Here is a 15,752-nt window from a genome sequence, read left to right as displayed (position 1 = left end):
CGACTGTCTGCCTTGTTAGTCGGTGAATTAATTATCCAATGAATAAAATACAAAACCAAGTTGGTAAATATTATACAATGGAGGTGTGGCTGAGATGTGGCTACAGCTGTGCTAACAGCGACTGCACGACGGACGACAGGTCCTTGAAAGCCACATCCTGCCGCACCCCTAAGCGCCGACATTGCACTTCCAAAGTCTGTTGTTTCTTCCAGCCCTTGCCTATTACGACAATTACCGGGTATCCGATAAGGTCTGCATCTCCAAGTTTCCATCCCATCTGCTTGTCGCTGCGGTCGTCGAGAATGACGTCGACAGGTGAGGCTTTGTCGGAGACCAGTTCGTCGTAGACCTTCTCGGCGACCTCTTCCTGACCCTCTGTGGAGACAACAACCACTTCAAATGGTGCCATAGCCCTGGGCCAGTTCAAGCCCTTGGTATCCGCGAGAATATCAGCGACGGCAGCAATCATTCGGGAGACTCCGATCCCATGGCAACCCATTTGCATTGGCACCACAGCGCCTTCCTCGTTTTTGACAGACGCCGCGAGAGCCTCGCTGTACCTCGTTCCAAGGTGGAACGTGTGACCTAGCTCAACGGCTGTGTGTGTTTTCAGCGCGCCCTGCGTACATTTGGGGCATTGGTCGCCGTCGTGGACTTTGATTAGGTTCAGCTTGTGGCTAGTTCCTGGGAACGTGTCCAGCCGCAGAAACTCTATGTCCTCAGCGGCGCAGCCAGCCTCATGGAGGATATTGAGCGGCGGCCTATTGTAAACATGTACGAGCGAGTCATACACATCCAGCAGCTGCGGAGGCTCTGCGGGAGCATCAGAAACTGCCTTGGTGGACTTTACATACGCGGTCCACTGCTCTAGTGGGTTCTCCACACTGATATCAAGTTCAATGCCTGCGGCGCTGGCAATGGCTTTGACGGCGTGGGAGTTGACCTCCCTACTCACGGGGTCTGTGTTGTCGCCTTGCACGGTGAACTCGGGGTACCAACCGCGAAGTAACGTCCTCTTGTCCTTTGAAATCGCCATCCAAAGGCCTGTCGAAACTCTCGAACCAGTTGAGGTGGTTCGACCCTCCACGTCAAACCCAGGGGCTGAATCAGCCGAGTGTTGATGCTGTGAAATTTCGTTGGCTTTTCCATCTGCAAGTTCCTCGTTGTACACGCTGTCACAGTTGGAGCAGCTGACAACTGTATCTTCGCCTTTCGTGCTGAGGAAGTGGAACTCATGACTCAGGCTTCCACCCATGTTACCCGAATCCGCAGCTGCCATTAAATACGGTATTTTCAAGTCGTTAAACAGATTCGTGTATGCGCTCCTCACTAGCTCGTATGTTTTCAGAGCATTTTCGACATTATGGTCGAAAGTATAGAGATCCTTCATGACGAATTCTCGACCACGAAGGAGGCCTTGCCGCGGCCTTGGCTCATCTCTGTACTTCCTGGCTACAATAATCAGCCAAAGGTCTTGGAAGTTTTATTTTAACTTACAAATCTGGTACACCCTAACGGGTAGGTCTCTATATGATTTAGTGAGGCTCCCCACCAGGGTAGTGATTTCCTCCTCGTGCGTTGGCGCAAGGAGAAATCGAGATTCCTTTCTGTCCAGGAAGCGGAAAACCTAGACGTATAATTAGTGAATGATTATGAGCCAGTAGTATGCTTCTTACTTCAGAGCCTTCCTTCAGCCGCCCAGACTGCTCCCAGAGCTCCTGCGCCGAGATTGAAGACAGAGAAACTTTTGAAGCGCCTGGGCAAGTCAGCTGGTGTTCATACAGGGCTGTGTAGTAAGATACCTACCCACTGACTGCATGTGTCGGTCAATCAGCCGTTCTAGCTTTTCTTGTACCCGCAATCCTAGAGGCAGCATATGAAAGATTCCCGAGTAAGCCTAGGATTGTCAGCACAGCCAACTCCTTGTGGATACGCCGGGCGTCTAGTACCTTTCGGAAGAAAGATGCCTGGACCATCAGGTCATTCACATCCCCTTGCAGCCGTCAGCCATGATTCCATATAGCAAAGTAACGCATGATACGTACCTGTTTCAACATTCGCCTTTTTCTTTGGGACCCTCTCCGTCGGCATCCAAAAATTGGATACTCGACTCCGGCCATCGGTCTATCCAGCCTCATTAGTAATCTATACCAAGCTCGCGCTAAAGGAACATACATGGAAGTCACATCTTGCTATTCGATATAGTCGCAAATTCCAAGTGTATGTTGGGGAAGGCCTCAGGAACCGGCCGGCAGCCGGGCGAAACCCGGATATCATGGATGATTCGTATCCCAATCGCACCCACGATGCAAGATAAATGACCCAGACCACCCAGCAAAACCAAACCCGGCCCAAGAAGAGAGATTCAGTACTCCTCGTGCTTTGCAATGGAGAAGACTATACAGCGAAACATGCGATGCGTCAAGGAGCGGCCGCCAGTCACGTGAGCGGGAAAGGCACTAGCCCATCAAAAGGCGGACTAAAATTTCGGGCGGCAGAAAAAGAAAAAAAGTGAGGAGAAAATAAGAAGTTGGATATCGACAGCCTACAAGCCGGGGCCATTTTTTTAAACCTGATCATGGCTAAAGGCAAGCAAAAGCAGATTACTGGGGCGAACTCGGTCGCCGTCAAAAACAGAGCTACCGACAATGCCTCCAAGCCTGGAGCAGACGCTCTTCCTCCGATGGAGGAGAGTGCTTTTGCGGGCCTCCGCCAAAAGATCGAGCAGAGGTTGAAAGATGGCGCTGCGAAGCAGAAATCGAAGAACAATAAACCAAAGTCGACCCCGGCCGGGGATGCGAAGAACTCCAAGGATAACTCTACGAAATCCAATTCGAACCAATCCAACTCCGAGAAGAATGTCAAGGGCAAGAAGCGGGATCGCAACGGCGAGGTGATTGCTCATGATGAGAAAGAGGACGGGAAATCGCAAAACTCCAAGTCGGATAAGGTAGACGGCGATGATACTCTTCGGCAGGAAATATTGGCTCTTGGTGGAACTGAGGAAGATCTTGAGTTGCTTGCGGGGGTTGATTCCGAGTCGGAAGTGGAGGACGCGAAGACCTCGAAGAAGTCGCAGGGGTCCTCGGAGGATCTACTGAGAAAGGAGCTGTCGAGTATGCTCGCCGCAGCTGGTCAGGTCGTTCCCGAGGATCTTGCAGATGACGATGTAGAGGAAGAGGAGGGCGATGAGGAAGAAGACGATGAGGAGGAACTTGAGGGAGACGGAGAGGAGGAGGAGGAGCCTGCCGATGAAGAGGATAGCGCTGAGGATTCGTTATCTGAGGAAGCACCTTCTCCGGAGGTTAAGAAGTCAACTAAGAAGGAGACCAAAGAAGCCGTGCCGGAAACCATCTTCCCCAAAGAGTTCTCGAAGCTTGTAAGTGGCGTCGCCTACATTGCGGAAGCTGCATACTAACTGAACGCTTAGGCCGTCCAACCTAGATCCGACTGGTACAACACGACTCTTGCACCTATCTCAGCGAAACAAGCCACTGGTCTTCCTCGGCATATAGTCGACCGCGTCCACAACTATGCCATTTCGCTCCTTGAGAAGGAAAACAAGATGTACGGTGAGGCTCAGCAGGCCTCGGCATCTTCCTCATACAAGTTCTACAGCACCATCATGTCAACCGGTACGCTCAGCGATAAAATCTCGGCCTTGACGCTGGGCGTTCAAGAGTCACCATTGCACAACACCAAATCGCTAGAGAACCTGGTCTCGCTCGGAAAGAAGCGTAGCCGTTCCCAGGCTGTTGATGTGCTTCGATCATTGAAGGATATGTTTTCGCAAGGTACCTTACTTCCAAACGATCGTCGGCTACGTGCGTTCTCGAACCAGCCAGCGTTTGTCGCCGCCTTCCAAAGCGCCGGCAGCAAATGGTCCGAAGGAGATGCACTTCCCGGCGGTCTCCAAGAAAGTCATCTCATTGTATGGGCGTTCGAGCACTTCCTTAAAGACCAATTCTTTGAAGTACTGAAAATCTTGGAAGTCTGGTGCAATGATGAAATTGAATTCTCGCGCTCCAGAGCGGTTAGCTATGTCTTTGAGCTTCTCAAGGAGAAGCCAGAGCAAGAGGCCAACTTGCTACGGTTGCTTGTCAACAAGCTCGGTGACACATCGAAGAAAATCGCATCACGAGCATCATACCTACTTCTACAGCTGGAACAATCACACCCATTGATGAAGCCCACGATCATCAAGGCAGTTGAGGAAGTCCTTTTCCGACCTGGTCAAAGCCAGCACGCCAAGTACTACTCCATCATCACCCTGAACCAGACTGTGCTCAGTAGCAAGGAAGAAGAGGTCGGAGTTCGGCTGCTCGACATCTACTTCTCTCTTTTCGTTGTCTTGCTGAAACCTTCCAAGCATCACAAGTTCAACAAAAACGACAAGAAGCATGGCAAAGGCAATAAAAAACAAAGCGCCAAGGACAAGGATAACTCCGAAGCACAGAACGAGGAAATGCAGGATAAGCTGGTCTCTGCGGTGTTGACAGGTGTTAACCGAGCTTATCCATTTACGAGCTCAAATACAGAGAGGTATGCAGTTTACCGGTTGGTCCAAGTCAAAACCGTAGCTAACATTTGACAGGTTATCGAAGCACATCGAGACCCTCTTCCGGATCACTCACTCCTCAAATTTCAACACCAGCATCCAGGCCCTAATGCTGATCCAGCAGTTGACGTCGACTCATCAAGTATCTAGCGATCGCTTTTACCGAACCCTCTACGAGTCTCTGCTTGACCCCCGAGTTGCTACGTCGTCGAAGCAGTCTCTGTATCTTAACTTGTTATTCAAGGCTCTCAAGAACGACGTCAACGTCCGGCGGATCAAGGCGTTCGTAAAGCGCATTGTCCAGGTCCTTGGGTTACACCAGCCAGCTTTCATCTGCGGAGTATTCTATCTAATCCGCGAGCTAGAGAAGACTTTCGTAAGTCTGCAGTCTCTCTACGACCAGCCGGAAGACAACGACAGTGATGAAGAAGAGGTGTTCAGAGACGTTCCTGATGAGGACGATGAGGGCCAACAACAGCCGGAAGCACAGGAGGAAAAGCCGAAGCCACTAAATGGCTACGATCCCCGTAAGAGAGATCCAGAGCACAGCAATGCCGACAAGGCATGTCTCTGGGAAATGGTGAGAGTCTACAGCATCTTGGCAATCTATTCACATACTGACAATGCATATAGCTTCCTTACCTCAACCACTTCCACCCATCCGTATCCGTCAATGCGACCCATCTACTAGAAAACCAACCGATGAGCGGAAAGCCCGACATGACGATACACACATTGACACACTTCCTGGACCGATTTGTCTACAGAACGCCCAAGGCGGCCGTGGCCACGCGTGGCTCTTCACTCATGCAGCCACTTGCTGGCAGCGAAGCAAAGGACAGACTGGTGTCTTCCAACAAACACGGTCAAGAGCTACCGCTCAACTCCGAGGCATTCTGGAGGAAGAAGGCCGAGGATGTTTCGGCAGAGGATGCCTTCTTCCACGAGTACTTTAGCCGACTCGGTAGGGACAAGGAGCGAGCTCAGAAGAAGAAGACCAGGGACCCTGTCGAGCGGGACGAAGAGGGTGATGTTGACGACGAGGACCTCAGCGAGCCAGAGTCAGAGATCTGGAAGGCGTTGGTTGATTCACGACCAGAGCTGGACGGTGCGGAAGACAGTGACGATGGTCTCGACCTTGACGACCTCGAGTCGGCATACGACCAGTCCGATGAAGAAGGTGGAGATGACGACGAGGTTATCTTCAACGACGAATCTGACGAAGAGATGGAGGATATTGAAGAAGAGGAAGTCCCGGCTAAACCAGCCAAGGGTCGCACTGCCAAGAAGGACGAGCCTGAGGATGATGAAGACGCATGGGACATGGACGTTTCAGACGAAGAAGCTTTCGTCGACAGCGACGAGGACTTGCCGTCCGATGTCGAACTCGGAGGAGTGGAACCCCCGAAGGAAGACGACAAGGCCGATCGGAAAAAGAAGCGCAAGCTCAAGCACCTGCCGACTTTCGCGTCGGCAGACGACTACGCGGCGTTGCTTGCTGGGGAGGACGACGGGATGTAGGGAGTGCTATTTTTACGTGTATCTACCATCTTCCAAAGCCATTCTGCAATCTGCATATATCCATAGAGTATCAACCTTTTTCAGAATTCTCCTGTCTGATAGGAGGTGCCCTGCCCGTTCGACTCGAGTTGCCTGATCCGGCCTGACCGTGGCATGACCCCTTAGGATGCGAAGTAAGGGGCGTCTTACTTTGCAGATAAGTTACTAGCTTAATGGGTGAAAGTTACCACGCGGTTAGGTTGAGATTAACTTAAAGCGACGTGGGGACGACTCCAGAGCCGGCAGGAACGTTAGGGACTGCGGCCACCCTCCACCTGCGGGTGAGATGAAGCCATTGGGGCCATTGGAGCGCCAATGACATCATTGCGCGGGAGTCCACTGGGATGGCGCCATCGGTCGAAAGATGCACGCAATAAAGCTTGGGCATCGGCATTTTTCAGGGATTGTAGAACTTTTGAAAATGCACGGGATGTGTGAAGGGTTTTCTTCGCGAAAACCGAGAATTCGAAAATCCCCGAATCTCTCGATCTATCAGGGTCCTGCATAAATGGCACATTCCCCGCTTGTGCAACGTGCGCAGATGGCCATTCCTCAACCCCAAACCTGCTGCACTGCACCGCCAACCATGGACGGATGCGGGTCGGAGGTTTCCGTCAGCGGGCCCTGAGCGGCTTAGGTTGCACTCCCTCCATCCTTGCGACGAATGCAGAGTCAGATCGCGAATGGGCTCGTTGAAAAGTCAGACGTTCCTGTCCATTAATATTGCGATCGAGTCTGCGCTGGTCTGGCCGAGCACGTCATCACCCAGTCGTCGCCATCGGGCGCTGCAATCCATAGCTAGATGCACCCACTGCCTTTCCACTCTCATCGGAATCGCAACCATCAATGGTGCTCGCGAGTCCGTATCTGAGTTTTATCAATAGGAGAATCCTGGAGCCGGTTTGGCCTCCGTACTCTGTAGAGGTTGTCTGACCGCGCAAAGCTGCCATTCAAAGTTTTATTCTGCACAATAGACGTGCTTCTTCCACTGGATCGCGAGGTCCAAGCATCTCAAGCCTTTTAACCCCTCGGCATCGCCGCTTGGCTTTGCTTTTCTCAAAACTAAATTCGCTTGAGTCCTGCGCCCAGTCTGCCGTCACTCCATCGTTCACCTTGGCTTGGCTCTGATAGGCTCTGGCTCGCTCTGATACACCTGGTAGGCTGGCTGGGTCTCTCCTCATCTCCGCGTCCATCCATCCTATTCCTTAGCCAGTCTATTCCCTGCTATCCACTGCTGATTCTGAATCCACTCCTACTCGCCTCCTGTGTTTCTGTCCTCGACAGATTTTTTCCTTATCGTACTCTTTTTTTGTACTTTGTTGGCAGAGGTAAGCCAGTGTTTGAATATCTTCCGCGCCCTCCCTCATACTCGGCATACTTCCACAACTCCCATATCGATTTGCCTCGGACCTCTGGTACTAACTTTGAGACAAGTCCGAAGACAACGACAGGAAAGCAGTACATGCCTTCGAAAGCTCAGAATTTCTTTTCTCTGCTCTATTCTGTTCGATCATTCCACCGCCGGTTTGTCCGCTCGCTCAAATGGCGGGACTCCCTACTACCAACCCAGCAGAGCTCGACCGCTCGTCGCTCTCTGGTGCTTCCGCCGACAGGATGAAGGACAAGGACGTGGAGAGTCAACCAAAAGCTCCGGGCGCATTGTCCGATTCGGATTCGGGGGAGATCGGCAGACAAATTGAGCTGGAGGCAGATAACTCGATCAAGTACCGGACTTGTAGCTGGCAGAAGGTGTGTGCGAGATCTAATTCTTGTGGTTGCGACGAGAAGGTCTCCTAAAAAGTCCTAATTATGCTAATGGCTGTCTGGTCTGGTAGACGGCCGCTTTGCTCTTCTCCGAGTATATCTGTCTGGCTATGATGTCCTTCCCTTGGTCATATTCCATCCTCGGTCTTGTTCCGGGATTGATCCTGACCGTGTTTATTGCGGGTGTCGTTCTCTATACATCGCTCATTATATGGTGCGCCCGATATCCTTTTCCATGAACAATCGCAACCTTGAGAACTAATTGGGTCGTGCAGGAGGTTTTGCCTGCGTCATCCGCATATTCGCGATGTCTGTGACATTGGCCAGCACCTGTTCTGGGGCTCGAGGGTCGTTTGGTACCTAACCGCGATCATGTTCTTGTTAAACAATACGTTTATTCAGGTACCTTTCTCCCGACGATCTTGTTATCTTGAAAGAAACGCCTCCTGACACTGATGTAGGGCTTGCATTGTTTGGTCGGTGCCGAGTACCTCAACACTGTTTCCGGCGGGGGAGTTTGCACCATTGTGTTCGCCGTCGTTACCGCGGTAGCATCTTTAATCTGTTCGATTCCTCGTACGTTTAATACATTGTCCAAGGTCGCGACTTTCTCGGCGCTCGCCACATTCATCTCCGTTTTGTTGGCCGTTATTTTCGTTGGTATCGAAGAGCATCCAGCGGGATACAACACCCCAGAATTCGGATATGGCGATCCTGTCGTTAAGGCAATCCCCGCAGCTGGGACCACGTATGTCCAGGGAATGAGCGCTTTCTTGAATATCAGCTACACCTTCATCGGCCAGATCACACTGCCGAGTTTTATCGCAGAGATGAAGGAGCCGAAGGACTTTTGGAAATCCGTTACCGCCGTCACAGTCGCCGAAATCATCCTCTTCAGCTTGGTCGGAGCTCTCGTCTACGCATACACAGGAAACCAGTACATGACCACTCCGGCGTTCGGCTCAATCGGCAACGAGGTGTACAAGAAGGTTGCCTTCTCGTTCATGGTTCCAACAATCATCTTCCTAGGCGTTCTCTACGCCTCCGTCTCAGCTCGCTTCATCTTCTTCCGCATTTTTGAAGGAACTCGCCACAAGGGTAACCACACCATCGTCGGCTGGGCCAGTTGGATTGGTATTCTCGCCGTGCTGTGGACATTGGCCTTCATCATCTCCCAGGTTATTCCCTTTTTCCAGGATCTCCTTTCCATTATGAGCTCCCTGTTCGACTCGTTCTTCGGCTTCATCTTCTGGGGTGTTGCGTACCTTCGCATGAGATACGATGATCACGGACCAGGCTTCTACAGAAAGCGCGGCATCAGAGGCTGGATCGGAGCGATTTCAAATGTAGGCTTGATCGGAATCGGCCTCTATTTCCTAGGCCCTGGAACATACGTATGTCATTTTATCCCTAACCCCGACTTTTATCGAAGACATTACTAAAATAATTTGGTCCACAGGCTTCAATCGAGAGTGTGATCCTAGATTACCAAGCAGGAAAAATTGGGGGCGCCTTCTCCTGTGCGAACAACGGACTCTAAATAATGGTGTTTTGACGATTGCGTCCTGCGTACCTGCTTCCACACTTTCATCTTATTTTTTTTATTTTTCTACTCTTGATAAAATGGAGATTTGGCTGGGATTGTGCTTTTTTGATGATACTGCGATGGGAGGTCAAATTGAAGTGATACCATATGTTAAACGATTGAATAGTAGTACAAGAATGCCAAGCCAAACCATGGACGGAAGTCCAGTGGGAGAACTGCACTCGCAGTTTTCTGCAAACCTGAAGCTTTAACTCAGGAGAAAACCGCTTATCACAGCTGGAAGAATGCAGCGACCAACCGATCTAACATCGGAAAAGTACATTTATACTTGTAGACTATCTCGGCCAAAGTAAAAGAAACATGTACATGGTATAGGGTATGTGTAAAGCCAATAGCAAGATAGTAAATAAAAATGTAAAATCCAAAAAAAGAAAATTGACCAGTGCCGGGCTCGATCCGGCGACCTTATCGGTGTTAACCAACTGCCAAGTATCACCCACATTTATCCACCACAGCCTCTCCGCTGCCGACTCTTATCTTATCAGCTCCGCGGGATTCTCCTATCACACGTGACTTTACCGTCTAGTATGACGCTTTTCAGACCAGCTTCGATCTCCGATTTTCCTCTCTTTTGCACATTCCTGCTTCAATTCCACGAGCCTAGCCATTATGTCTGCTGTACGGCCCCTACGACGAGGTCTTCACCTCCTTGGATCGAGATCCATTGCCCAACGCACCCCTGCCGGTGTCAATGGCACCCTGACCACCGTCCCGCGCCAGCTTGCTTCTCCGCAGGGCCTCCGCGGCGCTCTCCGCGCTCCTGTCTCTGGAGGCTCAATTGCTGCGACTCTGCCAGCCAACAATGGCATCAGATATGCCTCGTCTGCAGCAGCACCTGAGTCGCTACGAAAGACCGAGCTCTATGATCTGCACGTTGCAAAGGGTGCCAAAATGGTGCCCTTTGCGGGGTTCTCCATGCCCCTCCAGTATTCCGATCTCAGCCATGTCGAGAGTCACATGTGGACGAGAGAAAAGGCAAGTTTGTTTGACGTGAGCCACATGTATGTATTTCCTAGCTCTCGATTGATTTGCAGTTACTTATGCGTGCGTTTCAGGGTTCAACACCGACTCAGCGGACCAGGCGCTCAGGATCTACTCATGAAGATTACGCCCTCGTCTCTCGACAAGCTCCAGGATAACACCTCTACACTCTCTTGTCTCCTGGAAGAGGGAGCTGGCGGCATCGTCGATGACACCGTCATCACCCGCCTGTCCAGCGACACCTTCTACTTCGTCACCAACGCCGGCCGCCGCGACGAAGACCTCGCCTTCCTTACCGCCGAAATCGATGCCTTCAAAGCCGCCAACGGCGCCGAAAAGGCCATCAACTGGGAGACCCTCTCCGACCGCTCCCTCGTCGCTCTCCAGGGCCCTCAAGCCGCCGCAACCCTCCAACCCCTCATCCACGCCAGCGGCTCCGACGCAGCCGCCGCCGACCTCAGCACCCTCTACTTTGGCAACTGCCGCGCTCTCCACCTCACCCTCCCATCAGGCCAGCCAACCCCCGAGCCCCTCCTCATCTCTCGAACCGGCTACACAGGCGAAGACGGCTTCGAAATCTCCATCCCCTCATCCGTCGACCCAGCCACAGTGACGGAACTTCTCCTCTCAAACCCAGCCGTACGTCTCGCCGGTCTCGCCGCGCGTGACTCCCTCCGCCTCGAAGCCGGAATGTGCCTCTACGGCCACGACATCTCAACATCCCAGACTCCCCCCGCCGCAGCCCTAGGCTGGATCGTCGGCAAAGACCGCCGCGACCCTGCCTCCCCTTCCTCCAAATTCAACGGCTCATCCGCCATCCTCCCTCAGATTGCGTCCCCAGCCAAGAACCTCAGCCAGCGTCGTGTCGGCTTCACGGTCGAGAAGGGCTCTCCCGCTCGCGAGGGCGCCATCATCGTCGACGTGAACGACGACTCCAAGACCCCGGTCGGTGTTATCACCTCTGGTCTGCCGAGTCCGTCGCTAGGCGGAACGAATATCGCCATGGGGTATATTCGCCAGGGATTGCATAAGAAGGGAACGGAGGTTGGTGTGCTTGTGCGGAATAAGGTGCGCAAGGCATCGGTTGTTGGTATGCCTTGGGTGGAGAGTAAGTTCTACCGGAAGGCGTAATTTCTTAAGGCTCCCTTCTTTTTTTTCGGCTTGAAAAGGATTTGTTTGTTCGTTGCGCATAGGCTAGACTAGAATTTTCAACAGCTAGTTAGCTATACTTCTTGTCTTGTCTGCGAAGAGCTCTCTCTTATCAGAGTTTTTGATATGATGAATGTATATATTATGGTTGTCTTTCTGATTTCAAACCTTGTCATTTGGGCTCAACCCAAAGTGGAGTGTTGTCGCCTATTATTTTTTTTTTTACCAAGGACTTTCAACAGAATAAACAAAAGAAAAAATGGCAACAATACTATTAAATCTTAGGCATGCCTTCTAAAACGGAACCTTTCGCTGTCAGATGTCCTACCAGAAAAAATTCCGTCACGTGCCAATCGAGACCCTAAAAGATACATAGATAGCCCAGTGCAGCAAATATAACCAGCACATCGAGAGATCAAAGTTAAGAAATCAAAGAATCAAGAATCAAGAATCAAGAATCAAGAACATTCACCTCCAAAGAAGGCGGAACATCATCAGACCCCGTCCCCCAATCACTCTCATTCCTCCCCAGGACAAGAACAAGCTCACTGCCCTGCGTAAAGAACTCATGACCAACCCAGTTCTTCGAGTAAGGTTTCCCATCCAGCGTAGCAGACTGAATGTATATATTCTGATAAGTGGGATCGAAATTTACAGTCTTGACTGTAGCCGTGCGCCCCGTAAGAGGACTGGTGATGTTGACTGATTCGAAGAAGGGTGCGGTTATCAGATATAGGTTTTGACCGGGGTTAGGGAATAGACCCATCATGGCCATTGCGACGAAGGCGCCCATGGCACCGGAGTCATCGTTGCCTGGAAGGCCAGCGGGAGTGGGGTTGAAGAAGCGTGGAATGTAGAAGTGGGCGCGGGATGTAGATTTGCCGGGCCGGCCTGCGTAGTGGTATTGGAAGACGGTGAGGAAGGAGGGTTCGTTACCAATATAGGTAATGTTTTGATCATGAAGATAGTCTAGACGGCGGGAAAACTGATCGGGGCCGCCGAGGAGGGTGATGAGGGTAGACATATCGTGTGGTGTGAAGCTAGATACTTAGCAAGAGAGCTTATGGCTATGTACTGAGGAGCGGACAACATACAACTGGTATTCCCATATGCTAGACTCAAAGGTTTCTCCGGCTGTATTTTGCAAGGAGCAGACTGAGTCATTTTGGTCGATGCTAGAGCATGTTACCGGATCCTACAGGCCAGGTTAGACATTGAAAGATAGAAGTTGAGAGATTTGCTGCGAACCTGGTATCCCCAAGTACCATTCAAGTGCTTTGGTTGGAAGAAACCTTTGAAACCGGTGTCGACACCGGAAATGGAAGAGGTCTGGTCGGCTCTGAAGAGGTTTTGCCAATACCTGGACGTTCCTTCGTACTTCTCAGCATCCCCTGTTTTGTTGAGACCACGAGCCATCTGGGCAATGGTAAAGTCATTGTAGGCGTACTCTAAGGTCCGTGAAATGCTTCGTGTCATGGTTCCAAAGCCGACATAATCGAAGTCCTCAACTGGAATGTAGTTTAATGATTTCCAGCTAGCCAATCCTCCCCGGCCCTCATTTGACCAGTCGTATGGCTCTTCCTCGGCATCTTTTTGGACAGCTGTGTATCCATCTTCCCAATCAATGCCATCTGATAAGCCTTTTACGTATGCATCTGCAAGCACTACGTCCGCGTTGGAACCACCTTGTGTGTAACCTGGGACAATAAGTCAGACTAGAAGCCATGCGCATGAAGGCGGGGTGTTTACCTTTACACAGGGACATGCGACAATCAGGAAGCCATCCCAAATGCCTCTGTGTGTCGATTAAGGAGCGAATCATACTTGTCACGGCCGAAGGATCAACAATGGTCAAGAATGGAATCTGGGACCGGAACGAATCCCAGAGGCTATCGACACATCAGACACGATTTCTCTTGCGGCAGAAGACTGCATACCAATAAAAGGAGTCAAAGTAGGGCTCTGCGCTACTCCAGAGCGGGTTTTCTCCAGTGTAGTTCTGAGGGTTGACCATAGTTCTGTAAATTCCACTGTAGAAATTGGTAAGAACCGAATGGTCGATACCATTCCTGGACACGCGGATTGGGGCTAGCTTCTCTGTCCACAAATCAACGGCAGCAGACCTAGTGGCATTGAAGTCAAAGTCAGGAATTTCATGTTCAGCATTCTGGCAGGCCTGATCAATGCTCATAAAACTCAGGCCCACACGGGCTTTGATGGTGTGGGATTGATGTTGATTGAATCGAACAAAGCCCCCGGCCTACCATTGTCAGCTAGGGCCTCATCATATATGAAAAGAGGACTGACCGGAAGAGGATAACCATTGATGCTTCGGGATACTGTAACGTTCTTTACATCCGTACTTGCTCGGGAGTTAACGAAAACCCCGTTGTCGCGAATACCGGCATCACTATCAAAGTCCGCACAGAAGTACGGCACATATGAGCCACTACCGAAGCTCGGCAGGAAGCGTGCGTAGCCTGTGAGTCGACCGGTGGCCTCATCCACAAACACTGACCCGTTATCTTGTCTCGTGTCTGACAAGTCACTAAGGTCCAGCAGGATGAGGGGGCTGGAAGTCTGATTCGATGTAATGCGGAAGCGGAAAAGAGATGTATGATGAGATGCGGTCATGTCCACTTGGATACCAGACGCCATGGTCAAACCAAAGTAACCAGGGCTGGATACGACAGAATTCTCGTCATAGGTCGTTTTTCGCTGCTTCTTGGGGTAGACGCAGCCATTGACTTGGTCATCCGCGCAAGACACGTAGGGAAATAGCGGGAAATTTCCAAGGGAAGGTTGGCCTCCTGTTCCAGAGTCATGTAAACTAGAGAACCCTGTGATTTTACTGCCATCTAGAGTAAATCCGCCTTGGTTACTTGGGGAGTCCGTGTCAGCAACGGCCTTGGCCATGCCGTAAGGGATTGTTGCCCCAGGAAAGACATTTCCTTTGAGAAGGTCAGAAACGTCAAAAAATCAAGAGCAATTTTGAGATAGATACCGCCATCCGTGCTTCCAATGAGTGGATCAATGTATTGCAATACGTCGTAATCATCCACAGCCCTGACCAGCGCGACCTGGAGCAGCACGAAAAACAACAGGTGAACCATCGGGGGCAGGAGAGTCGTGGGTAACGGCAGGCTTGAAGGTTCGAGAAGTCCACGAAATAACCGTGTCGCGAGTCGCGAGATGTTGGAGGTGAGTTCCCTGGTATGCACGCAAGCATGCTCGCTGGTCCACAAGGGGTACGGCCATAGGGATCGAGGTAGCCACTTCCCCGGAATCTCGGAGGGAGATCATCTCAGAGCTAACGAAAGCCATCTTGGATTAAGCAAACTCCCCTGGCGATCATCGGCCGGGCCGGACTATCACTGAGGAGTCAAATTGAGAAAATGGAGGACGTGCGGTGCACTGTGCATTTCTGCAGTCGAGTCACTTTGCAGTTTGCAGGGGTGCATCGGAAGCAGTCGATCTAGGCCTCATGGCATGATAGTGATACAGCCTATTAGGGGCCATTGCGGCTGGAAGCTGGATACAACATCAACAAAAATAGCTGCACTTGAATCCCTGTCCGAAGAGCTGTTGAACGTGGTAATGAAAGGAGTCAAGCCAGAACTTCGTCAATAATATCCAAAACTGCCCGTGACCATGGCCCGTGACTTTAGCAGCCATTTCCCAATCGGGTCATTCTCTCGAGTGCATTATTATTATTGAGCCCGTTCCGAGTCCCAGTTGGTATCCAGATGATTCACTATTTCTGCCCAGCGCAGGCTCCACAATCTGGTCTTATTTTGGCACATAAAAAGAAAACTCCTAGTTTGAGTTGCTCAGGGATATCATTCCGGTGCGAGGGATCGGGAATGTTGTGCAGATTATACGTTTTACACACCGTACAGGTTCACTGGCCCAACAACATCAAAGCTCAAAATGCCCGTGATATTTAGACCCGAGTTCCTCCCAGCCAAGACCAATCCGCCCTCTAGACAAATCAATAATAATATGGATGACATCGCCAGATGGAAAAGAGCCGAGGCTGTTGTTGCCAGGCCGCAAGCCCGCAGCCAATCACGATCGCGGCGGCGACGAGTCCCTCCGGCTCCGGCTCGAAATGGAAATTCTTCAACGGTCCCA

General features: G+C 51.2%; 5 protein-coding genes across 5 annotated transcripts; 3 read left to right on the top strand and 2 right to left on the bottom strand.

The window, feature by feature from the left end:
* Positions 1 to 100: 100 nt before the first annotated feature.
* ASPVEDRAFT_79173 (putative proline--tRNA ligase AIM10) lies at positions 101 to 2,277 on the bottom strand (the record flags this gene model as incomplete). The annotated part of the gene is made up of 7 exons (XM_040816660.1): positions 101 to 1,452; positions 1,498 to 1,627; positions 1,677 to 1,756; positions 1,807 to 1,897; positions 1,950 to 1,993; positions 2,046 to 2,124; positions 2,176 to 2,277. The coding sequence occupies 7 exons, from the start codon at positions 2,275 to 2,277 to the stop codon at positions 101 to 103; spliced, it is 1,878 nt and encodes a 625-aa protein (XP_040663218.1).
* A 254-nt stretch (positions 2,278 to 2,531) lies between these two features.
* On the top strand, positions 2,532 to 6,079 carry ASPVEDRAFT_59166 (RNA-binding ribosome biosynthesis protein MAK21; the record flags this gene model as incomplete). The annotated part of the gene is made up of 4 exons (XM_040815457.1): positions 2,532 to 3,379; positions 3,431 to 4,542; positions 4,595 to 5,138; positions 5,192 to 6,079. Exons 1-4 carry the CDS (start codon positions 2,579 to 2,581, stop codon positions 6,077 to 6,079), a joined length of 3,345 nt encoding a protein of 1,114 aa, XP_040663217.1. The 5' UTR covers positions 2,532 to 2,578.
* A 1,581-nt stretch (positions 6,080 to 7,660) lies between these two features.
* On the top strand, positions 7,661 to 9,422 carry ASPVEDRAFT_119396 (putative neutral amino acid permease; the record flags this gene model as incomplete). Its single annotated transcript, XM_040805693.1, has 5 exons — positions 7,661 to 7,867; positions 7,954 to 8,096; positions 8,158 to 8,284; positions 8,344 to 9,276; positions 9,342 to 9,422. The coding sequence occupies 5 exons, from the start codon at positions 7,661 to 7,663 to the stop codon at positions 9,420 to 9,422; spliced, it is 1,491 nt and encodes a 496-aa protein (XP_040663216.1).
* A 675-nt stretch (positions 9,423 to 10,097) lies between these two features.
* On the top strand, positions 10,098 to 11,600 carry ASPVEDRAFT_121804 (glycine decarboxylase subunit T; the record flags this gene model as incomplete). The annotated part of the gene is made up of 2 exons (XM_040805919.1): positions 10,098 to 10,489; positions 10,544 to 11,600. The coding sequence occupies 2 exons, from the start codon at positions 10,098 to 10,100 to the stop codon at positions 11,598 to 11,600; spliced, it is 1,449 nt and encodes a 482-aa protein (XP_040663215.1).
* Positions 11,601 to 12,069: 469 nt separating this feature from the next.
* On the bottom strand, positions 12,070 to 14,731 carry ASPVEDRAFT_49456 (glycoside hydrolase family 92 protein; the record flags this gene model as incomplete). Its single annotated transcript, XM_040814166.1, has 7 exons — positions 12,070 to 12,658; positions 12,713 to 12,813; positions 12,867 to 13,315; positions 13,368 to 13,507; positions 13,556 to 13,878; positions 13,926 to 14,569; positions 14,623 to 14,731. 7 exons carry the CDS (start codon positions 14,729 to 14,731, stop codon positions 12,070 to 12,072), a joined length of 2,355 nt encoding a protein of 784 aa, XP_040663214.1.
* Between the last annotated feature and the right edge of the window lie 1,021 nt (positions 14,732 to 15,752).

The sequence above is a fragment of the Aspergillus versicolor genome, assembly GCF_001890125.1.
Source record: "Aspergillus versicolor CBS 583.65 unplaced genomic scaffold ASPVEscaffold_1, whole genome shotgun sequence".
NCBI lineage: Eukaryota > Fungi > Ascomycota > Eurotiomycetes > Eurotiales > Aspergillaceae > Aspergillus > Aspergillus versicolor.
The sequence above is the reverse complement of the archived record's forward strand: the minus strand, read 5'-3'. Positions and strand labels throughout refer to the sequence as shown.